This window comes from Dreissena polymorpha, chromosome 9 (assembly GCF_020536995.1).
Source record: "Dreissena polymorpha isolate Duluth1 chromosome 9, UMN_Dpol_1.0, whole genome shotgun sequence".
NCBI classification, from domain to species: domain Eukaryota; kingdom Metazoa; phylum Mollusca; class Bivalvia; order Myida; family Dreissenidae; genus Dreissena; species Dreissena polymorpha.
The window spans coordinates 51,251,098-51,277,238 of NC_068363.1; the positions used below are offsets into that span (position 1 = coordinate 51,251,098).

General features: G+C 33.4%; 2 protein-coding genes and 2 long non-coding RNA genes across 6 annotated transcripts in view; 1 reads left to right on the top strand and 3 right to left on the bottom strand.

Annotated features, from left to right (window-relative positions):
• Positions 1-26,141, bottom strand: part of LOC127844809 (T-cell immunoglobulin and mucin domain-containing protein 2-like) — a 102,824-nt gene that overhangs the window by 54,601 nt on the left and 22,082 nt on the right. The gene's annotated exons all lie outside the window — the stretch shown is intronic.
• Positions 7,012-9,403, top strand: LOC127844825 (uncharacterized). Of its 2 annotated transcripts, none has more exons than XR_008032904.1 (3): positions 7,012-7,856; positions 8,521-8,584; positions 9,148-9,403. It is a non-coding gene; the product is annotated as an uncharacterized LOC127844825 (long non-coding RNA). The 2 variants fall into 2 exon arrangements; XR_008032905.1 differs by having other exon boundaries at positions 9,183-9,403.
• LOC127844826 (uncharacterized) lies at positions 13,094-15,080 on the bottom strand. Its single transcript, XR_008032906.1, has 3 exons — positions 15,013-15,080; positions 13,957-14,169; positions 13,094-13,229 (listed from the first exon to the last, which is right to left on the bottom strand). It is a non-coding gene; the product is annotated as an uncharacterized LOC127844826 (long non-coding RNA).
• On the bottom strand, positions 16,321-20,588 carry LOC127844805 (putative tyrosinase-like protein tyr-1). Its single transcript, XM_052375309.1, has 4 exons — positions 20,278-20,588; positions 19,754-19,933; positions 18,390-18,493; positions 16,321-18,274 (listed from the first exon to the last, which is right to left on the bottom strand). Exons 1-4 carry the CDS (start codon positions 20,581-20,583, stop codon positions 17,491-17,493), a joined length of 1,374 nt encoding a protein of 457 aa, XP_052231269.1. The 5' UTR covers positions 20,584-20,588; the 3' UTR covers positions 16,321-17,490.

Genomic DNA, 26,141 nt, shown 5'->3' on the forward strand with positions numbered 1-26,141 from the left:
TGGTTGTGATTCCTGTTATATGGAAAATGTAGCCGAAATAAATGTTTAAATATGTAACGAAAATGTCGCTTTTTTCAGATTTGAAGTTCATATTACGGACATGTACATTCGCCTGTTTTAATAGTTCATTTAGTAAAGTTCAACTGCCATTGCTTTGAAGAAATTTGATTCTGAGTAAATAGGAAACCATACCAGTTTTCGCTGGTAGTGTAGTAGCGGTGGAAGTAGGTGTAGTATTGCTGAGACCATCTGTATAACAACATAAAAAATGACATAACGTTGCATGAAACATATAAAGCGTCCCTAAATGTAAGCGTGCATTCATATTTAATTGGTTTATTGAATTGAACGTGTTAACGTGATGAAGTCACGTTTAAACATAGGATAGTCGTTGGATTCAGTAGATTACTTCGAGAGTAAGCAGAGAAATAAATACTTTAGTTAAGGCATAGCAGACATTTAAAATATGTATTTATTTTTTTTTCCTAGTGGGTTAAAACTTATAATGTCCTTAAACTATTGTTTTCTTTGAAATGCTTTTTCCCTATTTCAAAACAGTTTTGCAGACCTAAATTTCAGATTTTAGCGGAAATAATTACGTGCATTGTTCAATGAGGTCAAAAATACGTTATTTCCCGATAAACAGTGGATGTATCGATAATTGTAACTGTACTTTTTCACCGATAGAATCAGTGATTTATCATTGCTCATGTAAGTAGATGTTTAACAAAGATATGTTGTTATAACATCGTATAAATAACGCCTTGGGACAATATTATGCATCCATTGCATGTCCATCGTGGGTACAGTTGTAGCGAAAGTATTATACAAAGTCAATACTTGTGGAGGGAGGGAACCCCCAATATGTCTGTGTTGACCGTTCTAATGCGGTGAACATAGAATAATATGTTTTCGTTCTATTTCCCTCTGTAATGTAATTTCTATTTTGCTAATTGTGTACATAAATATTTTAGTGATAATAAGTGGTTTATATGTCAGGTATGGCACGCTTTTATATCTGTTTGCATCAATAATAATTTACATTTACCGTTCCAATTGCCTTAATGCTTTCATATGTTTTAATGTTTAATTACCTGTTTGATGGCATTGAATGTAAGTTGCTGGAAAATGGGTACTTGCTTTGAATAAAAGACTGGCGGATGAACACAACCATTTCTCATCTGAAATGTTTAATGGTTATTCCGGTTTAAATGTTAAACATTTAACATTTCAAAATTTGATCTTGGGCCGTATTCCAGTAGCTATCCCTTAACTTTAAGAATTAAAAAACTAATTAGCAGCCATCTTGAAACGCTTAAGCTTAAACGAAAAAAAAAATTCCGCTGTGAAAGTCCTCTATTTTTTCTGATTTTAAATAAGAAATAATTTTCCAACTAGCTGTCAGATGAGTATATTTTTATTGTATCAAAACGATCTTTTTTCTATTTACATCTATCCGGAAAATCAACTTCATTAATTATGCGCGAAAATCTATTTTATTTATGGTGAGAATGCATAACAAAAATATAATATATGTATGAAGATCCCATGCATACCATTTATGCTTTGTGGACATACATTAGAGAAATTATTTTGGATCTTCAATGCAGCAATATCGGACAGTACCTAAGTTCAGACACCACGGATTACACCGAGTACTTCCAAACTTTGAGAGACAGACGTCAATTTGTTGACAACAGGGGTAAATGTATACTTTGCTATTAAACCTGTTTTCATCGTTTTGATCGTCCAGTCAAAACTGCGAACTAACGATGACACTGTCTACTTCCCTGTGTGGTTTGACATCAATGGAAGAACGATACGTAAGTATTCTATATGTTAAGGTGTTAATCAGTTAAAATGTTGTTGTTTTAAAAACAAAATATCGAGCTAAGCCAAATAATGTAAGTATTCAAATGAATTATGTTTAAATTCACCAATATTCAAAGTGAACGGACAATTTTAACTCTTAACAACTCTTAATAATTTTCATATTTCTAACGCCTCCACAAACCTCTTAAGCAGACGATATTTGAAAACGGTGAGATAAAAGGAGTATTTGCTCATGGTGAATAAATTAACTTATCCTTACATCTCAAGGTTTTCAACTTCAATGTTACAGCTTTTTAAAAAGAATTTGCTTTGTTTGTTTTGAATAATAAAGATGCATTTAAAGCGCACTCTGCTGCAAACCTCTTTAAACATTGAAAAGGTTAAATAATTTTGTAATGCATACACCAAATAGTGATAGCTTTTGAAAACATAACCCAGTTTTATTATTTATTTCATATACAGGAATGCATTTTCATCCACCACGCCTCGACATATTAACTGGATTAACATACCATGAACTCATTAAATGATACAGACTGAATAAAGAAAGCATAGTTTATCAAGAGGGGTTGATAGGGACAAGTATAAGTCCCTGTACTGCTAGACATAAAACCCAGCCTGCTGTTGAACAAATCCTGATAACGTTACGTTTTCTTGCCTCCAGAGAATTTCAAATCAATGATGGAGACCTCCATCAGGTCAGTCAGCCAACGGTTTCAAAAGTAATTACAGAGGTCCTTCAAGAGCTTATATCACCAGTCATGGTCCGGGAGCAAGTACGCTTCCCGAAATCGTTCCATAACCTGGATAACAAAAGAGCTGAATTTTTCGGTATTTTAAATTTTCCGAGAGTTGTGGAATCATGGATCCCTCTTTGGAAGAGGACATCTATGTCAATAGAAAAGGTTCCCACAGTATCAATGTGCAGCGTGCCTTTTATGCTTTAGACAATGTCATAGATGTTGTTGCTAAGTGGCCAGGATCCTCACATGATAGCCGCATATCACAGAATTGTGGGATAAGATAGATCTTTGAGCAGGAAATCATCCCCGGTGGGTATCACCTACTTTGGGATAGTGGTTATCCCTCTCGAAGATGGCTGCCTACCCCATATCCAAACCCCCAAGCAGGTCAACAAACCCGGTTCAACAGGTTATTAATTATTTATATTACCATGTATATGATATCCCATTTATTATTCCCATAAAGAGAATGATACCCAGATTTAAAGTGTAAAATTTTTAATAACATAATTAAAATTAATACTGGGCCTATAACTCTTAAATAAAACACTAGTTTATAATGATTAGTTATTCTTTTCAATGACAAACCAATTAATTGTGTTTCAAAGGAGGATGTCAAACTCATTTGCACAGCTTTATTTTTTTTTCAGTTTTGCAGGAGATGAAGTGGAAATACTGAGACAATGATAATTTTTTTATCTTAAGCAAAACACGATTTGTCTCGATGTTTGCAGATGTCGTCTACCAGCAAAGGTTTTAGAAAGCGTTTGTATTAGTTCTGTATTCGGAAAAGGGCTAACCAAATGCCATATTATTTATAGGCCAGTACAAATATAAATATGTACTGTTTAAACAATATTTTGCTTAGTGTTGCACTGAACTGACACTGTAGCAAAAGAATAACTTGCTCAAAAAAGTACATTTAAATACAGTGAAAATGCTTCATGTTCAACTTCAAAATACAGAACTTCTTTATTTTAGAGCACACACAATTACTAAAGAAAAGTAGAAAGGGGATTTGACAACTGAAAAGGAGAATGCATTTTGCAAGGAGAAATCAGTATGAAATCAGATAAGGCTTGCAGGTAGTTTCCGTAAAATTCACCCATTACTTGTGTGTACCTTTATTATAACCATACATCATATCATTTGTCTAGAGACACAAAAAAGTGTCAGCTTGTAAGGCTGTATTTTTCTCGATTGAAACCAACAAGAATTATTTCAACATTTACCCTTGTCGATTATTAATAATTAGGCTTATAATGACATGTGTCTAAATTCTGTCTTTTTTTTATTTATAATATACATATATAATTGATTATCTTTAAAAATAATGCAACAAGTTTGATTTTCCTTATATGAGAAATGTCTCCTTATGTGTTATATAGTATGCTAATAATTGCAAATTAGGTTGTCTGCGTGTATAATATAACACAGCTGTTGAAATATCATAGGTAGTGGTATATAGATATAACAAGAACATATCCCTGTATCGTTTTAATGCTTCATTTTAAATCGGATTGGACAAGATGTAAGGTGAATTTACTCATCATGGTAAAATTATTGTTTAACCCTTAACCAAACAATAATTATATTATACGGGTAATTTGCAGACAAACATAGCTAAAATGAGCGATTTCTCCTCTTATCGCATTAATTTCTACTGAATCAATTACATAAATCAAAAATGTATTGCAAACTAAACTCTTTGAATTTGGAAGGGTCAAAATGTGTCATTTGGTAATGTGTTTACCCTTTAAAAACGAAAAAAAAACAACATTATTTCGATAGAACCAAAAGTGTTTCATCTAGAGGGAACACAAACTTGACAGACAGACACACGCTAGGACATATGGACTGAAAAACTAAGGTAATTTCCGTATCACAAAAGCACACCTTTAGCAAAATACAGTCGATCTTGTTATAAACAACCCCTCTAAAGCATGGCACGAATGATTGTCAAACCAGGTAACATCTTAACATAGGATGCTATACATGCTGTAAGCTCATATCGGAGCTTCCTACATGACAATCGTCCTGTCTTAAGCTGCTATCCGTCTTAACGAACACCTTTTTGAGATCTTGAAGATGGTTGTTTAATACCTTATTAGTCCAGTCAATCTGTAATTGTACCCACAACTAATTGCAACAGAAATAATTTTTCGATAATATTGTAGATAAATATCACCTCTTCAACATATCAAAAGTCTAGCAAAGTCAAGCCAGGGCAAACTACCGAAAAATGACTTTTAATATGACAGATTTTCATGGCCCTAAATTACCACCGTAGAAGATAAAATGATCAGATGCACGGTATACAAGCGTTCGCGCGATATGATGTGATCGTCTGCTTTTGATGAAAGATCCTAGATTTAAGTCATTTTGGAGGTAAGTTAAGATGTCTTTGTTGAATAATATTCTTTTCATCTTGGAAATTAATGTTTTTCTCCTAACAAATGCGTCAGTCATAGAAGGTTGCCTACGTAATAGACTACGTACCACTTTGTAATTATTTTTCGTGGATGATGCAGGAACTTATAGTTTTCTTCAAATATGCAATAAAGTCAGCAGCAAACACACATTTTACAAAAATATACATATGTAGGCATCTAAGGAATGCTTTAAACACACAAACAAATATGAAAAATAAAAGAGAAAAGATCGAGATTTTAATATTTTTTTAAACTACGGAAGGCCATTTGTACCATAACGTATTTGTTGTGGCCATTTGTACCATAACGTTTTCGTATTACTTCTTTTTCCCTATAACTTCTATCTATCTATATATACTGCTAGTCGCCAACAATAAGCATTACAAGCAGGTGCGTGTCAGTGCTAGGAAATTAAGGAAGAAGTGTATAGGAGATAAAAGTAATACATAATGTATTTGTGAGACATAGAAACAAAGGTGATAGTGTTAGTTAAAAGAAGGAAAATACAGATAAAAGGTTAAAAACAGCCAACCTGCTTAGAAACTGTGGTCTAGTTTGGTCACCCCCAGCCTAAACTGGTCCAGGGTAGGTGCCTGTACAATATTGGCTGGTAGAGAGTTCCATAGGACAATAGTGGCTGGTAGAAGGAGAATTTATAGTAGTTGCTTGGAGTAGGGATTTGTCTGAATGAAAGAGGGTGCAAATGTCTAGTGAGCCGGGTCGGAGGAGTGACATAGGGAGGCATTGGTACAGCAACCAGTCCGTGGACAATTTTATACAACATCAGTAGCCGGGAGTCGTACCTTCTGTTCACAAGTGAACGCCACCCTAATTTGTCTAGCATGTGTGTGACACTGTTGTGATATGAGTAATCATTTGTAACCCATCGAGCGGCCCTGCGTTGGACCATCTCGATCTTGTTTATGTTGTGTTGTGTGTGTGGGCTCCACACTGAGCTACTATACTCAAGTTGTGGGCGGACCAGGGTTTTGAAGGCAAATTCTCTAATGCGTGGGTGTTTTATGGGAATGTTTCGTTTGATGAAGTTTAGTGTTTGACTGGCTGTTGCAGTAACCTGGTTTATGTGTTTATTCCAGCTGAGGTCAGATGTGATGCTAACACCCAAGTATTTAGCATCACTAACTGTTTCTAGAATATGACCGTGGAGTGTGTAAGTGGATTTGTAGGGACGTTTTGACCTGGGGATGTTCATAACCGTACACATGGAAGGATTAAATAGTTTTCTTCAAATATGCAATAAAGTCAGCAGCAAACACACATTTTACAAAAATATACATATGTAGGCATCTAAGGAATGCTTTAAACACACAAACAAATATGAAAAATAAAAGAGAAAAGATCGAGATTTTAATATTTTTTTAAACTACGGAAGGCCATTTGTACCATAACGTATTTGTTGTGGCCATTTGTACCATAACGTTTTCGTATTACTTCTTTTTCCCTATAACTTCTATCTATCTATATATACTGCTAGTCGCCAACAATAAGCATTACAAGCAGGTGCGTGTCAGTGCTAGGAAATTAAGGAAGAAGTGTATAGGAGATAAAAGTAATACATAATGTATTTGTGAGACATAGAAACAAAGGTGATAGTGTTAGTTAAAAGAAGGAAAATACAGATAAAAGGTTAAAAACAGCCAACCTGCTTAGAAACTGTGGTCTAGTTTGGTCACCCCCAGCCTAAACTGGTCCAGGGTAGGTGCCTGTACAATATTGGCTGGTAGAGAGTTCCATAGGACAATAGTGGCTGGTAGAAGGAGAATTTATAGTAGTTGCTTGGAGTAGGGATTTGTCTGAATGAAAGAGGGTGCAAATGTCTAGTGAGCCGGGTCGGAGGAGTGACATAGGGAGGCATTGGTACAGCAACCAGTCCGTGGACAATTTTATACAACATCAGTAGCCGGGAGTCGTACCTTCTGTTCTCAAGTGAACGCCACCCTAATTTGTCTAGCATGTGTGTGACACTGTTGTGATACGAGTAATCATTTGTAACCCATCGAGCGGCCCTGCGTTGGACCATCTCGATCTTGTTTATGTTGTGTTGTGTGTGTGGGCTCCACACTGAGCTACTATACTCAAGTTGTGGGCGGACCAGGGTTTTGAAGGCAAATTCTCTAATGCGTGGGTGTTTTATGGGAATGTTTCGTTTGATGAAGTTTAGTGTTTGACTGGCTGTTGCAGTAACCTGGTTTATGTGTTTATTCCAGCTGAGGTCAGATGTGATGCTAACACCCAAGTATTTAGCATCACTAACTGTTTCTAGAATATGACCGTGGAGTGTGTAAGTGGATTTGTAGGGACGTTTTGACCTGGGGATGTTCATAACCGTACACATGGAAGGATTAAATTCCATATCCCAAGTGTGTTCCCATTTTTGTAGCCGATCTAGATCTTCTTGCAGGGTATTTTGTTCAGTGGGATTGTTGACCGTGATGTAGACTTCTTAAGATATTCTACTGATTGAAACTGTTGAGAATGTTCTTACCTAATGTTAAAAAAGCTTTCAATTTTCCACATATTTGAAATATTTTAATGATTTCATGATGAATAATTATCATATATAAAATAGAAATAATAAGTTATGGTCTTAAATTTACAATTCTAAACTATAAACAAATATAATCCGAAATATTGAGTTAAGCTATACCGTAAATCTTTCATTTAGTATTATTACAACAGAAAATCAAAAGCTGTTTATAATAAATAAGTTGTTCTCTTACACACATATCAAACACTTATTTTCTTGAATACATGTGTTTGATTTATTACAGATGTTAGATCAACAATCAACGATGTCAAAGGTGTGGGTTTAGAATTTCAAAAAAAGGTATAAATATATATTCATTTAAAAGTGTTTTTATTAATGATTCATATGCCATGACAAAATGCTACAGGATAATGTAAATTTATATAAACAAAAGATAGTGTGTTAAAAAAAATCTGCCATACCATGTGAAGGTAAATAAGTACAGCTTTGATCAAACTTAAGTTTAATTTTTCCATTTCTGTTTTCTCTATTTTCTCAATATATGTTAAGTAACATTACAACTTAAAATCAACGAAAATTTCGTACAATATTTCGTAAAATAAACTTAACCAATTAAACGTCAGTGCTCCTTATGGCAATTGCCGATATTTCAACGCCAGATTTGGTCTGGTAAAATAGATGTTTGTAGATACAAAATGCTCGTTGTTTTTTCCATTTTAAATTCAAAGATATCTATTCATACGACACATGAACACTAACATGGTGTTCGTGTGTATTATGAATATATATTAAAATGGAGTTTATTGTGTCACAAATAAATAAAAACGAGCATCTTGTATCTACAAAAATCTATGTTATCATACCACATCTAGTGTTGAAATCGTGGCTATTGCTATAAGGAACACAGATTGTTTAGGTGTTAATTTTATTTTAAGAAAGACTTTACGTAATTTTGGTTGATTTTGAGCGTTATAGAGACTTTAATTTGTTTCATCTATTACAGATGCTAATATGGAACTGCCAAACAATCTGATCAGCACCAAACCTGCTGCAGCTGCATCGGAAAAGTAATAGCCATTTATTCTACACGCAATGCTAGTAAATACTCAACATTTACAGCTTGCAGTTGAAGGCAAAATTAAATAATAATTCATTTTTCAAAAGCATCAATGACAAACATATTCATAAATTAACCCCACAGTACAGTCAAACTATTAATGAGTGCAAAACACAATTTTCTACAGGATTCATACTGGAACTGTGAACATTTGTACATAGTACAAAAATAACATTGCGTGAATATCCACTATTGTTATTTCTGAAAAAAAAATAAACACAATATTGCGTGAATATCGATAATTGTTGTTTCTTAAAAATAGCTTTTTTATAAACATTAAGTTCAACAATGCATTTACTTGCATTCTGAAATACACAATATGTATGAAAACATAAACCCTTCATTCTATTAAACGCTTTTGAATGCATCTGCAGCAGACGGCTTTAAAATCCATTGTGTCAAATGAAGAAATTGCTTGTTATGAGCAAATGCTCCTTTTGTCACAATTGGGAATGTCACAAAAGATTGTTCTGCCTAATGGTTGAAACAGCATGTATTCATATATTCTTTCAGCAATACCTTCCTTATATGATGTCAATCACTTGCAGATGACCAAGACCATGTTAAGTTACGCCAGAAGGAAGTGATAGCATAAATGCTGCCAGCGAAGTTCGCTTGGACAAGATTACTTCCATACCCGGACAGACCGTTCATACGTACATTGTCGGAAAGATTATTGTAACCCAATTCGAATCAAGCTATCCTTAAATAAAAAGCCAACAAAGACTGTATTATCTCCACCATTACGATCTAACACTGAACGATTTAACTTCAGTACAAAATGTCTATTTTGTGCTCAACATGCCAAATTTGTTGGAAGAAAACGAGGCTATAATGTATACCCTGTTAGAACAGTTGAATTTAAAAAGAACATAGAACAAATATGTATCGATAGGGATGACAAACAGGGTTCAGATATTAAGAGCAGATTGGAAACAATACATGACTTAGCGGCTGCTGTTGCTATATACCATTAGTCATGCAGCGTAAATTTTAGGACAGGTAAAAATATACCACAGTCAGGCAATGAAAAAGGAAAGAAGTGTGGAAGACCAGTGAACATGGCACAGGAATTTGCTTTCCAGGAAATAGAAAAGTTCCTGATTGAAAATGATGACGAACAAATAACACTAAAAGACCTTGTTGACAAAATGGTAGAACTATGTGGAGAACTCTCCTATACATTAACTCATATGAAGAAGAGATTACTAGAGCATTTTGGGTCCTCTATTGTCATCACAGAATTAAATGGAAAGCAGAATGTAATCACATTTAGAAACACTGCATCATCAATTCTTCATTCATTTTACCAAAAGTCTAGTAGCGATTCTGATGCTTATAAAATTGAAATAATAAAAACAGCAGCACAACTATTGCTAACTGATATAAAGGATATTAAAGCAACAATAACAATGATTTAATAGTAACATGTATTTAATGGGTGGGTGGGGTAAGTTTACCCCTATAAATGCACTATTTACATGAGTAAATATGTTAAGAAACTTCATGATACACTTAGGTAATAGAAAAATAATACTGTTTTCATAACTGATGTATTACTGAATACTGTTTTTGTCGGGTGGTTTGCTCGAAATGTGTTGTTTGAATAGAAAATGGAAAATATACTTTATTTAAAAAAACGTCCGCGAGGGGCATAAATAAAATGAAGTTTTAACAGGTTTGCCCTGGAAATATTTCGCTAGACTTTTTTTCTGTCATCTGTTATACGTCATAGATGATTTTACACGTGAAACCGTTTCTGTTGCAATTAGTTGATGGTTAGGTGCTTTTTTTTCATAGGATGACTGGACTATATTGACTGTATGCTTCTTGCGAGCTGATACGTATTTAAATGACCGATATTCATATCACAAGTCAGTATCTTTAACTCATGGCAAACAAACACATATTCTCTATTTAATCTTCACAAAACGTCCATTTGAAGTATCTAATTTTAAGTTTGAGGTTTATTATTCTTTTAATACTTTAATTTCCATGTGGTATTTGCATGTACAGCATATAACATCCATTGTGCTGAAAAAAAGGAAGAAGAGAGAAATGATGGTCCTGTACAGTTCGACTGTTAGAAAATGAGTTAACGCTTTCTCTATTACGTGTAAAAACGCCGTCTAACAAAATTTTTGTAGCCCATGGGCTTTGATGAAGAAATTATAAAATAGTAGAATTTGCTCATCATGAGCAAATTATCTTTTTCTCACTTAGTTTTTAACTTTAATTTAATTTCAATAAAACTATTCAAAAAGAGTTAGTTTCTTTTGTCTAAATGCTTCCAACGGGATCTGCTGCAAATTTCATTAAACAGGGAAATGTTAAAAAAACAACAAGGAATCTGATCAATGTTAATCAAAATAATAATTTTACCAAATAAAGATGAAATAAAATGAGTGGTTTTGAAGAAAGTTCATTTTTTTTTTCTAAGTTTTACCATATATCATATAAAGGGAAAATAAGTGAAATATTTGGTTAAACTAACTATTGCTGTAAAATGTTTTTTTATTGATAATATGTTTACATGTATGACATGTTTAATTTATAAAACAAAGTTGATGGTGCATGTGTATTTAATCTCATTACCCAACAACATATTTTGAACTGTCCTAAAGTGATAGAGACTACAGACAACAGTTTAAATTGTATTTGATTTGTTATGGTAGAAATCATCGTTAGATAAGGAAAAATTGCTCATTTTGTCAACAATTCCTCCTTTTTCAACAATTATTTCTAGAGTTTTTCAAGAACTTTGAAACTCTTGGTATTGTTAGGTAATGGGTTAAGGCATAATTCTACAAAATTGATTGAATTTACCCATGTGTCCATCATTTTAGGATGGCAATACCTTTCTCTCCCTTCTTGTGTATCTCACAGACTCTCTTTTCCCGGTTGCTGAAGACTGAACACACTGCATGGAAGGAAAGAAAATAAACATAATTCGTTTTTCGATCAAAGCTTCATTTAAAAACTTTAACCTTTAATGGTAATCAGTCACTTATGTCAATGCATTGTTCTCCTGGTCTGCCTTTATTTATACTTCATCTTTGTAGGGAAATGATGTGTTTTTTATTATAATGGAAAAATGAAAAACGTATTGTTTATTTGAGGAATATTTGTTTTGTTCAAAAGTTATCATTTGTGGTCTGTTCCCTTTTTATTTGCATCAAATGTAGATCTCTATTGCTATCATTATGTCTCAGTAATAATGAGTTAATATTTTACCAAACAACACATATTGAACTGGTCCAAAATGAAGAATGTGACAGATGACAATTTAAATTGTATAACAACTTTTGTTATCTGCAATAAACTCATACAATTTGGTATTATTTATTGGTAAGAGGTTAATACATTTATGATTTTATTAGACTGGTGTGATGTGTTTTTATATAGGTCATCATCTTACAATCAGAACATTTAAATTTCGATCTAGACCATTTTCATTATCAATTAATTTATAAGTTGTCCGCCGCAAAGTTTTATTTGTACAAATTAGTTAACTAGAGCTCTAGATATAAGGAGTAAAGGGGCTTTTACCAGTAAATAACTTATTAATTATACATAAACTGTTATTGGTGTTTATGAGAATAATCTCATTCAGACGATTCTAATGAGTACCTACAACATAGGGGTTTGATCAAATTTGAAAAAGTTTGTGATGAAAATACCTCCTCTACTTAGAGGTCTAAATAAACTCACTTGTACCTGTTACAATTTGCAGCAGACTATTTAGGATCTGTCTCATTAAATTGCATATAGCAATGTATATCTTAAATACAGCATTAGCCATTGAACAAATTGTGAAAAAAAAAAAAAATTGCTCATAAATAAAAATTTCGTTATTTGTAACACCGAAATCAAATGTCTGCTATAAGATTAGGCCAATTAATTTTAAGGTATTATCAAAATTGAAAACATTTCTCCATATTAGCGTTTAATATGTTCTGTAAAAGAATTAAGAACTCATTGTTGTAAAGGGAGGAATTGCTATTATCAAGCTACTTTCCTTTTGTCACATCGTTTGTTTACAGATTTCATTATAAATATTTCTTTTTCAATAAAATACAAATGTAATCTGCTGGTGCTGTTGACAAATCTGATGGATAACTTCGATTGTTTGCTGAAAATATATAACCTAATGATCAAGTCAAAAGTGAATCATAGAAGTATGAAGACATAATCGTCAAATTTAAGAGATCTATCTAGATTAAAGCTATTGCAATCGCTTACTTTTTCAAATTTGCTCAAAACCCCTTGTTGTGGATACTCATTAGAATCGTCGTTAGACGACTCTAATGAGCACCAACAACAAAGAATTTAACATACAATTAATGCGTTATTTACTGGTAAAAACCCTTTAACTACGCTTTATCTAGGCCCGTGGAGATATTATAATTGTATTTGAATTCTTACCCTTTCAGCATAAATATGTTCAAATAAGAATTACCTTTGTTGTTTTATCAAAAGCATGGACGAATCCATGGTTTCAGACAGGGCAATTACTGTCACTGTTTGGGATTTTCTCACCACAGCATCAACAACTGCTTTCGTCAAAATTGATAATTGTGGGTTTGGTCCACCTCCTAACAGGAAATACAAACACATTAGTATATGTAGGCAAAGTGATAGTGAAATTGTTTGGTCCAATATAGCTCTTAACTCAATACCAAACAATAACAATATTTTTCGAGTTTATTGCCCCAAAAATCATTAATTGTGAGAAAAGGAGAAATGGCTCAAGAAAAGCAATTTCTTTTTATCTCACCATGATTTCTACCCTTCCAAATATTTTGCTTCATATGTTATCATAATTTTAATAATGGTCTACAACCTCTTTTGATTAAAGAAGACCAAAATGACTAGTATGGTTATGGGATTACGGTTAATGGTTAATGGTTAACTGATACAACATGAGGGATTAGTGACTGATACATGATACCAAGCACTTTTAAATTTAACAGCCATATTAAGCCAAGTTCTTTAAAATGTTACAGTACTTAGCTTGGAATTACTCTTACCTGACAATTTAATTGAACAATATGAGGGTAGTACTTGACAAGCATTCATTTCTGGAATACAGGGGTTGTGCATTTGATCCCGATCTTGTAAAATATTCTTAACAAAGTTTAAAGAAGTCAGTATGATAAGACTCATTCCTCTCTCACGTCTGAACAACTGTGTTTACATGGAAAAAAGAGTGGCAGGATAGTTGTAGTTACCACTGATATAAGTAAATATTTTTCGACAATGATATGAAAACCTTAATCCAAAAGCGCTTAATGAGATAGATATGACTATGCAATGACTTACCTGTTTTGTTCAACAGAATAAGGTGCTCTGCAAATAGAGAGCTGTGAATCTGCACGAGGTTGTTCCGTTTTTTGTTAAGCGTTTGCTGGTCCCTGGGAAACTCTGCCTGGTTATTTAAACGTTTTGCGACAGAGCCCCAACACTGCTTTGCGGCTACAGAGGTAATGGCTGAAGAATTTGCTTCGGAATCACTAGACTCAATGTTACGTTGCACTGATAAGGAATAAAATATTTTTACAATTGCATTCCACAATGGAAAACATTTAGTATTTGCTACCTTTCAACTGTATAGCATGCAGAGCCAATTACTAAACGCAGTACAAAAAGATAGAAAATAATTAAAGAGTTTTCCGACAACTATGAAAAAAGTGATGATTAAACAAATAATTATTTTAGAGAATAGGAACCAGTAGGAACAAAAATAATTGCTAGTTAATTTAAAAACATCTTTACAACAAATCAGCTTTTCAACATAGCTGCAAATAATATCTCTGAAGTAAAAGTATAATGGTGTCATCCCAGTTTTACATAGAATAAATCTATATAGATATTTAGACATGCGTTTATTGTGAGTTTATTGTGAATACCGGTATTCTGTGGTAAACCAGCGCACACAAAAAAAGAGTCACACATTTGGCACTTCCATAAAATCCTTTTAAAAATTATTTATCTTGTATAATAGTGTTCCCGGTATAATTACAATTGGTCAACGTATGAGGATTTAATCGTGATATAAAGTGTCTGAATGATCGAGGATGATGTAACAATTGCTATGTATTTACGAATTTCGTCGTATGTAATGTGACCTCCTCCTGGGGGATATTAATAGCACGCGTTTGCTCAGAAGAAAACTCTTACTGAAACCCGACCTGTGTGCTTGATATTTTCGTTTGTCTACTGCAATAGAGCAGGTCTCAATTATTTGTCAAACAATCACATAGTTTACCAGTATCTAATGTGTTTAACACGCACACATGATTTAAATGATAATTTTTTAACATTAAAACTCGATATAATTTAATGTTTACATATATATGAATTGCTTGCAAAATGTACCGTGTTAATATTTCAGAGAACTAGAAAGAAAATCCGATTTAACACTATAAATCCACTGTCTGGATTTTCTCCCTTGAAAAAGGATAGTTTTGTTTGATCAAAGATCTATGAATGAACATGTTTTGAAATCGAAGTGAACATGACACTGACAGGTCTCGATAGTGGTAAATAACAAATTGTCTTCCTATTGATAACATATGCTTTCTGTTTTTAGTTTGTTATTCATTTTAAAGGGTGACTGTGGATAAATTGGTAATATTTAAGACATGTGTATGTTCCTCAAGTTTGTAATTCAATTAATCAAAGAAGACACATGTTTAATTGTGTTAACATACAGATGTTTAAATAAGGCCACTTTTTTCGTTCTATTGTTTTCTACAAAAATAGTCCATAATGTTTGTTTTCAATGTTCAAATCATTTTTCATAAGTTCTTTTCCTATACGTTATTATATATAAATGTTTTTTCTTTGGGTATAAAAATAGCCCAAGACATTAAGGTTTTTTAAACGATCGAAACCATTGAGCCATGGTTCATTCCGATCAATTGTTATGTTCAGAATTCATTTACCAATTACTTTTTTCAAAACTATTTGTTTTTGTTCGTTTTATTGTTTTTTGTATGCATATTTACAATGATTGTAATACTATGTACAGGCATGCATGTATACAACTTTTTTTGGTTTGTTTTCTCTGCATTGCTTAACGTGAGCGTGGCCTTTTAAATGCTAGTATACTAATGTAAAACATAAAACAACTCAACAATTCGTTATCGAACGAGTTTTTGGTTAATTAATCGTTTTTATGGCAAGTCATGTTTCAATAGGTCACTATTAATCGATTTGTGACAATCGCCACTCGCTTCGAGAATTCGTAATTATTAGACCGCTGTATCGAGAATACTTAAAGATTTGATATCTCGAAATATTTAGAGGTTAAGTAACTCAGTGAGTGCAGAGCAAGGTTGTTGACATTAAGATTGCCGTAACAAGAGGCTGTCTTCTTTTATTTCAAGTGTCATTCATTCAAGTGTCCTCCAAAGATGAAACAGTAATGATTGCAGGTTATAGGGCATCTCTCCTAAAGCAATTTACCGTATGCATGCATGTCTTTAAATTTAATTAACTGACAGGGGTGATGTTCTTGTACAATAGCAATATTAACGTTGTATGTGCATTTAAAAATACATTTGAATTGTGTTAAATTATTGGCTAAGTCTTAGGGCTTCGCAATGTTTTGCAGTAAAGAAATAATGCGAAAATGAAATATTTATTAAAATACAAATAACATCGGTTTTAATCAAAACAATGTTTAAAGGTCAACTGCTTTTCAATTTATTACTGATAATTAGTCACAATAAGAGTTGCGTTCATCAATCAAACCGATACACACTCTTCACACGTGTATCAATTCAAACAGTGACAGTCAAACAAAAACATATTTCGTGTGTTCTGGTAACAAAAGGTGACTTTGATTAACCTGTTCTAATGTCAACATTTTAGAGTTGGAAAAGGTTAAATGCAGCAACTTTCGTGCCATCTCTCACATTACATCATGGAAACCAGGGGGAAATAACATTTAAACATATACATTTACAATAAAGTTTCACAGTGGTTCGATAACATTAAATTGTTTATTACAAATCGAGTATGACAATTATTTCTTGTTTCGTGGATTTCCTGGATGTCAAGCAATGTGCGTCGATAATGGTGGTGACTGTCGTTGTATGTTAAGACAAATAAAAAACACGCGATATTATCTTTAAACGGTAGCTGGCATAAAAAAAAACTATAAAAAACAAAAATCAGATATTACAAAATATCCATTAACAGCATAAATATATAAATATATATATAAAGAAATAATATAAATATGTTCATCATATATTGACGCTTAATGTTCAGCGCTGGGTTAGAATACTAGTTAAATGGCGCGGCGGACTTCACAATCAGGTACACTCTGTTACCTATGCAGAAAATATGGTATGCAGCTCGATGCATTAATATGCGGTAAATGAACAATAACAACACACATAACACAAATAACGATCATGAATTTAACAAGGTTTGATACTTTGGAAATGTCAACGAAGTATATATATTGTTTGATACAATTGTTGTTCTCGTGATGCTTATGTAAAGGTTTTTAGTTTATCAAAGTTGCTGAAACGATACTTAGCTTAAACAATATTTATTTATATATCACGTCGCATGCATTGATTAAGTCATGAACATATAGGAAAAAGGGATTGAAAACGCATTTCACTAACTATCAACACGTTCTCCTGAAATACACCGCTGACAATGTTCCTTCAAAATCATTTGATCGATGAACTCATTTGGTTTACAATATCAAGAGATAGTGCTACGTTATGTAATCTTTTCTAACATTATACATTTTTATTGCCTTGGCATGGTCCTCTTCTCACGACTAGACATTGCAATGCGAGTCATCTGCGTCCCGGATTTAGCGGGAGTAGCCTAGAATGTGGCACCAATATTCAGCATTGCGACCTCCGATCTAGCTTCATCTTGTAGGGATTCTGTCGATCCAAGACGTAGTGAGGGCAATTCATGAGGAGTAAGCTTACGTTCAATGGAAATGCATACTTTGCGGACCGGGTGGCATGTTAAATATGGCGAACCACAATTAGGACACTTGGGGGCACGTTTGTATCTGTACCAGTTTTGCGTCCAATAGCTTTGATAACCATCAATGTTGACGTATCCTGGTAACCCGTCCATTGGTCTTTCAGGGGCATGTTGACCAGTGGCTTCTGGGTAATTAAAGCTGGGGTTGACTCCGCAGTCTTGGATTTGGTGATTGCGAAACATTTCCCAAATGTAGTCTACAAAAGCGTGATGTAGTAAAAATGCGGGATCGTGGGCAGCTGTATTAAGACCGGACATCTGTCCACCAATCCACCGGTGAGGACCACCGTGGAGATGATCTAGGTCAAACTCAGGTAACGCAGTAGGACTGGTGATGTCGCGAGTCTGACAACGCGTCATAATCATACGGATATTCTCTTTTGTAAATAAGGTAAATAAGACTGAACTATTCGCAGCGATATTTCTAGTCAGTGGACCGACAGGGGTTACCCAGTTTGCAAATGGTCCCGTGGTGACATGTCCTCTACCGTTTCCCAAGAACTCCGGTGAGAACACGACTGTGTTTTCTGGTTTAGCCATATCCATGTCGAGGGTGGAGTCCCAGTATGGGATGGAAACGCTCGGGTCAATTCTTCGCATTGCTTCCTCGAACCTGTAAGCATCGAAGTGCAAAATGCCTGAACATCGCATAAGTTACCCATTTTATACGATAAAAGTACAATAAAAGAAAATAATAAAATCGTACATTAGATTGTCTAGTAACTTACAGTGCTAAATATACTCTGTGCCACCCAAGAAAGTTCGGACCGCCATGGGCGGACGTCGTCACAATGCCCTTATGAAGCTCGGCAAATATGTCATACACTCCATTCTAAAACATAAAATAATAATTCCTTTAAACATGTCAATAGGATTTTTTATTTACAAATAAATGAGGACATTGATTGATTTCACTGAAAATTTGGTTCTCAAAGGATCCGTTGATATTTATGAGATGCTGAAGAGATACCGATAGTTTTTTCATCGAATGCTCGGTTCTTTCCGATCTGAGTTGGTGTCTGAATGATTTTTTTATTTAATAGAAAACATACAATGTAAATATGTGCATGAGCAAGAACAAAAGTGATAAAATATAGCAGTAATACTGTCAAACACATATTATACATGAAATGCTAGTATATACTGCTTTTTTTTTTTGCTTTGGTTGCCTGAATGATGCAGAACTTCAATTTTGCTTCATTCGATGGGCATTTAAAAGTGGTTCATGTTTGTACGTCGACAGCATGATGGATTCATATTGTTTTTGATGACCCACATGCGTTACAAAAAGTGTGATTTGCTGGTATCTAAGTTACATTTAAAATATTTTGAAATATCCGCATGGGTTTTCAGATATCAACTGAAATCTTATCTTATTTCGAATTTGAAATATACGAATAAATAAATTTAAAACAAATATTAGGAGAAACCTGTTGTTGACATCCTTTTATTTTATTGAACCTGAATGCGTCGGACCAAAAGCCTGTAAAAGACAGGGGGGAAACAGAAAACTTAACTGAATATAAAAAATGATTATAGCATGTCGACCCGACTTAGAAGTGTTTATGCAAAGCCTTTGGATTGTAAACTGGCTTAAAATCGCAACAAAACTAAACATAGCCCAATTAAAATCATTTATAATGGATGATACCCAAATGACTAAAACACTTAATTTGGAACCGATTGTATGGCGCGCCTAACTAAACATTAGGCCCTGAAATAATTTTAAACACACGTGTTAGTACACATTTATTTCTTAACAATTTTTAATAAAAAAAAATTAAACCATTTTTCAAGCAATAATAAAAAGATAATCTAAGTTAATTCTTACTGCAATTGAAATGCTTGCTCGATGGTCCAATTTATATAACATCAATCGACTTAGTACATTTTCAGGCTCTATGAATTAAATACAAGTATCACCTGAATTCTTTTTTGTTCACAAGATATGAGAACCAAGCATCATATAGTTCTTATCCCTGTTACCATCGGGATTGTAGTAGTTTAAGAGCACTTTCACAAAGGCGAAGAGCTTATTTGACAACTTTCAATATAAGAGACAGTACACTGTTACACTTATAAATAACCATACCGTTTTCATTGTACGCAAAACTGTATGAAATGCATTTCTTTCTCCGTTGGATAGCTGTCTATATTCCCGTCGAATTCGGAAACCTGTTTGCGGAAACCAATCGCGTGGATAATCGTTCGGACGTGGATGGTTGTACTGAGGATTGCTTCTTAAGTGCTTCATGTCTGTTTGTGATACCATCTAATTGAACAAATCAGACAAAGACAAAAGAATAAATAAATAACGTTTTCGTTTCTGCCGAATACATAACACCGTTAAGAGACCTGTCTCATGCTTATAATTATGTGTTAAGTTTGCTGAAATATTTATTGAAATGGCATATAACTGGCAAAGAAGCCTTGTTAGCCTTGTAGTAAGCAGCGTTGTAAATAATACTTATCACTGATAAGTTTTCTTACAATTATATTAAATAAAGTACTTCGAATGTATTGTTTGTGAAGGTCCATAAAATAAGTAAAAAATCTGAATGTTTTAGCTAACATAGAGCTATATGTAAAGTAAAGTAATTCTATCTGCAAGCGTACGAATTCAATAAGGCCGTTAGCGAGATCCACGTCCGTCTTCGTGAAGAACTGCCAGATACAATAGAGGTACACATTCTCTGGCGTATTCAGGATGGGAATTACAGTTCCAGCGTTGTCAATCGCTATTTGTTCGGCAGCTGATTGGTTTGCATCTTTCAGTACGTTGATGTCTACAACGGACCCTGAAGCCTTTGGAGGAGTGGTGGATGCTAGTGAGGAAAGCCTGTTCACACAGTCAGCCAGCTGAGGTGGCAAGACATTTTCGAGCGGTGTAGCATATCTGATCACAAATACACACAGGACCATTGCGATTTTCTGAAAATAAATAATTTAATATTAATAATTTATGTAAGACCTCCAATAACTTGCTGGTATAAAATGAAAATTTGGCTTCGTGGATTTTATTCGTTTGTTTTGTTTATTTGTACATAATTATTAATGGTAAAACAAACTACTGAGGCCATGAAAAATAATGTCTACTTTGGTTACGTATTAAAAACAAATCGAAACAACTATTTTAAAAGCCTAATGTTGTGATGTATACCAAGTAAGAGCATGTTATTGTCAGTAAATTATTTTGGTGTACATGTTTTTGAATGCGATGTAATTCTTTGTAGCAAAATTATGACACCGATGTTTAAATCTCTCATGCATTATTAAAACATCAGTCTGTTACTAAACCACATCGTATAATTTAGCATTTGTTAAAATGAAATTAACTTCATACTTAAGATTATATAAGCCATTTTTAACTGAAATGAAATATATCATTATTCAAATAACACTACGAATAACTATGTATTTAAAACGTTTCGGTGATGCAAGGATGCAGATACAAGAAAATCAATACAGTAATCTGGATAATATGTTAAATAATGTTTGTTATGTTCAAAAGCCTAATATGAAGCATCGCTAATGGAAGTCGCATTTTCATCTGGTTGCAGCCGGCCGATTAGTAAATGCCTGTTTCAGAAACGGTCTTCTTGACTAATTTGAAGTGACAAGGAAGGTTTCCGATCCTGTTTCCTGTACACATGAAACATTTATCTGTGCATTATTTATAAGTGCATGTAGCATTATGTATGTGAACATACAACCTTTTATTACAGTCACAAAAATAACATCTAACTTTTATAACAATAGTTATCAGAATGCATTCGAAACAAGGCCTTAAAACTCCAGTCCACATCAATATTTCAATGTTTCACATATACATCTTATATTTGCCGTGATAATATAATTTAGTAAGTACAGTCAAACCTGAATTCAGCGGTCAGTCAAGGGAAATGATCAAAGTGACCGTTGTCCACAGGTGACCGTTGAATTCGGATCACAATTTTAAGAAGGTTGGTCAGTTGGGAGTATTACTACGTCGTTACCCCACCCAGTCGTTTGCATACAGTGTAAAACAAATGCTCATTGCATTAACAAAGCATAATAACAGCATTAACTTACGCGTGTACATTGAATAATAGAGAATAATATCTTTTAGATTGATTTTATTTCTTAATGTTAAATTAATAAATGACTTTATCAACGCTGGTATAATTGTTTTCTCATGCATCTCATTCATTCAGTAAATAAAGCTTGTCATGTTCCGTTGACGTCACGTCCGTAAAAGTATAAAAAGCGAATTCTGTGTCATAAACCGATAGTACGGTGTAATTGTACCGTTCTAATTCAAAGAAATAGCGGTCATTTAATTTAGCGATAATTACTTTCAACAAGTCATAAACTCTGATAAATTTTCTTTAGAAGATACACCCACAATATTCCCTGGAAAAGAAACCTTCTCAACACCTTATAATTTGTTTACTCGCAGCGGGCCGCTTTTATAATATCATAGACAATTACCGCTTTCAGACGCTTTAAATGTTGCAAATCAATCCATGTTTTGCCATTAAATCTGATCACTAATCCTCTTATCGCCTTCTTATCAAAACACTCGCAAGCTTAATGTTGTTTTTAACACTTAATCAGCGATACAGATCAATTGACTTTGTCACGCGCTAATGCGTTATGCATGCAGATGATAATTGCTATTAATACACATTGTTATTGTTAATGTCACCTGTTTAAAGTGATATTATGGGCATCTAACAGTTTATAGCTGGCTATCGCAACCGTTGTTTAGTTTTGGTATTTTCACTTCATATACAATGTACACTTATATTTGTTAATTCAGCATCAACTTACTAAAACACTTTCCCGGAGAGAGAAAAAAAATGCATTTGAATATCAACCGTCTTTTCGTTAAACAACTGATCATGCATGTACAATGTGAACCTAAATTTAGTTTTAGTGCAGATTCGTTCATACGACACAAAGACACAATTTTGTTTTACGGATCATTTCGGCTTAGAGGAGTGGGTTAGTCATGTAAAATAACGAATATAAAATATATTTTTAATAAACAACTGGTAGCAAAATGAGTTGCAGACAATTGGTCTTTTAATGCAATTAAAATGAAAAGTCAATAATAATGGTGAAACAATTTTACATACCGGTCATGGATGCACAAATTGTTTGTTTACTCGCAGCGGGCCGCTTTTATAATATCAAAGACAATTACCGCCATCAGACGCTTTTACCGCAAAATAGACGGACACATGATGTGCTGTGTTTTTAATTTTCGCGACTCGAGACGACTGACGCGTGACCGTTGATTTCAGGTCAAACATGAATTTCGGAGTGGAATGTAGTGGCCGTTGGCCGTTATGGACAGGTGGCCGTAGAATTCAAGTGTAATATAGAGTGTTTTTTGTCGGGGGGATTCCAGACTGACCGTTGTCTGCAGGTGACCGGTAAATTCAGGTGGCCGTTAGGTCAGTTTCGACTGTATATATGATCGTATTATCCGTTTTCAAAACAGATACATTGTAAAACGTCGATGAAAACCATAGCATGATATGATAGCACGGAGGAAGTAGTACTTTAAAATAAAAGAAGGTACGGTCTTTTTTTTCAATTGCAAATTATTATCTTCTTTAAGTATACAAGATACGAAAACTGGTGCAAAAACGCATTTAATGGGAGCAAATTTGTTGATATAGACACACTTTTGGTTCTGCAACCAATACGAGTAAACGGGTAAATATCGGCGTAAACTTGTAAGCATAACATTTCATTAATGTCAACAATGTAAGGTTGCATGTGTCATATAAAGATTTTTTTATTAAACATATGTTTTTCAATTCATATTCATATATAAGTTAAAGTATGCGAGATTAAAATGTTGTCTTATATACTTGTCTTAAAAATATTTATTTAACACAAAATGTATTAAATGCTCACACAATTGATACAGTTATTCGCAACACATCAGAGTACGTCTTTAACATCTGGAAATCTGGAGTGTTTAAAGCGGAATATTCAAAGGCGAACCCAATAACATTGAAATATTTTATAGTTTGTAACAAATATGTTTAAACTAAAAAAGCTATATAACTAAATTATTGTATGGTCTAAATATTCATGTAAATTGGTTTTAGGTTGCGGTGGGTATATTTAAGAAATAATTCGTGTACGTTATAGTTTGTTTTCGAATAAACCACGGCCGGAAGTTTAGATGCGTAGGGATTAAATCCCGAGTGCGAATAACTTTCGGCTGTTCTGTCGATCAGATCTCCGCCCTCAAGACTTTCATTCAATCATACCGGATTATTACGCTGGTGGAAAATGTATCGACATGTTTTGTTTAGTTACAGCGCGTGCTTTCAGTGTATTAGCTCCGCCCATAATTATTGCAGAATAACCCATAGACGATTTTTTTTCTTTGTTTATATGAAATTTGGCACGTGCCGTGTTAGAATTAATCTCTTCTCTTTTTGCAATAGTACGAAAACAAACCGCTTAATTGTTTATAGGGAAAAAGGGTACACATTGTATTTATTTGTCCTTATTTAACGGTTAAGTTTATTCCATTGGTTTTTATGTTTAATGTTATAAACCATGAATACCAAAAAGTAAGGTTTTAATTCAGGCAATACATCATGAGAACAAATACGTTTTGCTATATATATGGCGATCAAATGCAAGAACAGGACCATCTCCATCACATTTGTATTACATTAGCAATATGTGTTTATAATTACTAAAAACAATTAACTGAATAACAAATTGTCAATATTTATATTATATTCATTAATAAAGTAATAATTTACCATTTCCTTAGGTATTCCTAAAATCTATTTAAAAAAAATATTTATAGAGTTCCTAGCTGGTAAATCAGTTTATATCTAAGATTTATCCCCGTTTAAGCAAACCATGTTATATTCATTTATAAATGGGAAACGGAATAGAAACTTTAACAAAGGAACTTTAGTAGGCATGCTTTAATATGGTAAATACAAGTACTGGCTAAATCACTTTCGTTTCAAAAACTTCTATACCCGGGGTATTATTGTACACATCTCTGATAGTAATAATGCTTCTCAGAAAGACGCAAAACATAAACTTCTGTGCATATGCCAGATTTAACAACTTTGATATTTATGCAAAATTTAAAAAATCAGCATATTTTTTAGCAGTAGACTTTAATAAGTGTAGTGAATCATGCTGTATAATATATAAATACGATTATTTTAATTCAACGAGTCATTATTAGGTTAATTTGTTTAAATTTACATGCATAACATTTTTTGTCCGACCATATTTCCATGTTATTATCGGCTTAGACAACTGTAACATAAAATTTACCTGCGATAATTCCATGACAATATTGGATTTGTTTTGTAAAGACTTCTAAAATTGTGTGAATAACATTTTGGCGAAATATTATTATATATACGAGAAAGGAAGGTTATTGAGCTAAACAGAAAACCATTCAAATAAAAATAGGCATAAAACATGTAACCTATCAAATGCTACGTTGTCGAAAACAAAAACAATCGAAACACTCCTCATCTTTGATGTTTACATAAAATGTATAGCTATTGGTCAAAATGCGTCGTTTAGGTTTATACAGTAAAACACCGACTTGCAAAAATACAGGATATTGGTTTTATTTTGGGGCATAACAGTGAAATTCATTTTCTTCAATTACGATTATATCCGTGTGTGGTGAAATTTGGGAATTTCGTAATTATACAAAGTAATGGTTATTTTGTAACATGGTGCAAAATCTGAAGGTATTTTTGCTATACTAATTCCGTATCTACACGTATCTGGATATTTTGACAAATAGAAATCTAATTACAACATTCACCGCAAGTAAAAAAAACACTATTTGCTATTTAAAATAAATCCATAAAACGTATATTTGTGGAATGAAATTAAAACATCTGTAATGAACTGTTTTCATCTCTACCAGGGTTGAGAAAGAGTTAATAGTTGTTCAGGATGCGTTCAATTGCCTTGGCTGGTATGTGTTGTTTAGACCCATTGAAAAAAGTATATCACTTAAAGGAATTCCGTCATTTAATATTCTATTTTTATAAGACAGGGAGACACATGAGATGAAAGGATCGAAGTTCTTGTTGCAATGGTTAGAGTGATACAATTCCGCATTTATGATAATATAACAGAAATAAATTCGTTATTTCTTAATTGTTTATTTGTATATATTTGGTAAATTTTGTATCTCGTTAAATATATGTTACCAGACCACATCTAGCGTTGAAATTTGGGCTAATGCTATAAGAAACATAGATTGTGTAAGTGTACTTTATTTTTCAAAATATTCTACGAACTATTCGTTGATTTTGAGTATTACTGGGCTTTTAATTCTTGATATAGAAATGGAATAAACAAGAATAAATGTTTTTAACAAAAGAAAACACAGGATATGTGTGAGACCTTTCCGTTTAAGAAAGAAATACATTTGGGCCGTGCTCTACATATGTGCGTACAGATTAGCCTGTGCA

Excerpts from the sequence above, each read along its gene's own strand:
- LOC127844805 (XM_052375309.1), bottom strand. The coding sequence starts at position 20,583 with ATGGTCCTGTGTGTATTTGTGATCAGATATGCTACACCGCTCGAAAAT. Across the intron at positions 19,934-20,277 it reads CTAACGGCCTTATTGAATTC|ATGGTATCACAAACAGACAT; the intron begins GTACGCTTGCAG and ends TTGTTCAATTAG. Across the intron at positions 18,275-18,389 it reads CACAGAGTATATTTAGCACT|GTTCGAGGAAGCAATGCGAA; the intron begins GTAAGTTACTAG and ends CGATGCTTACAG.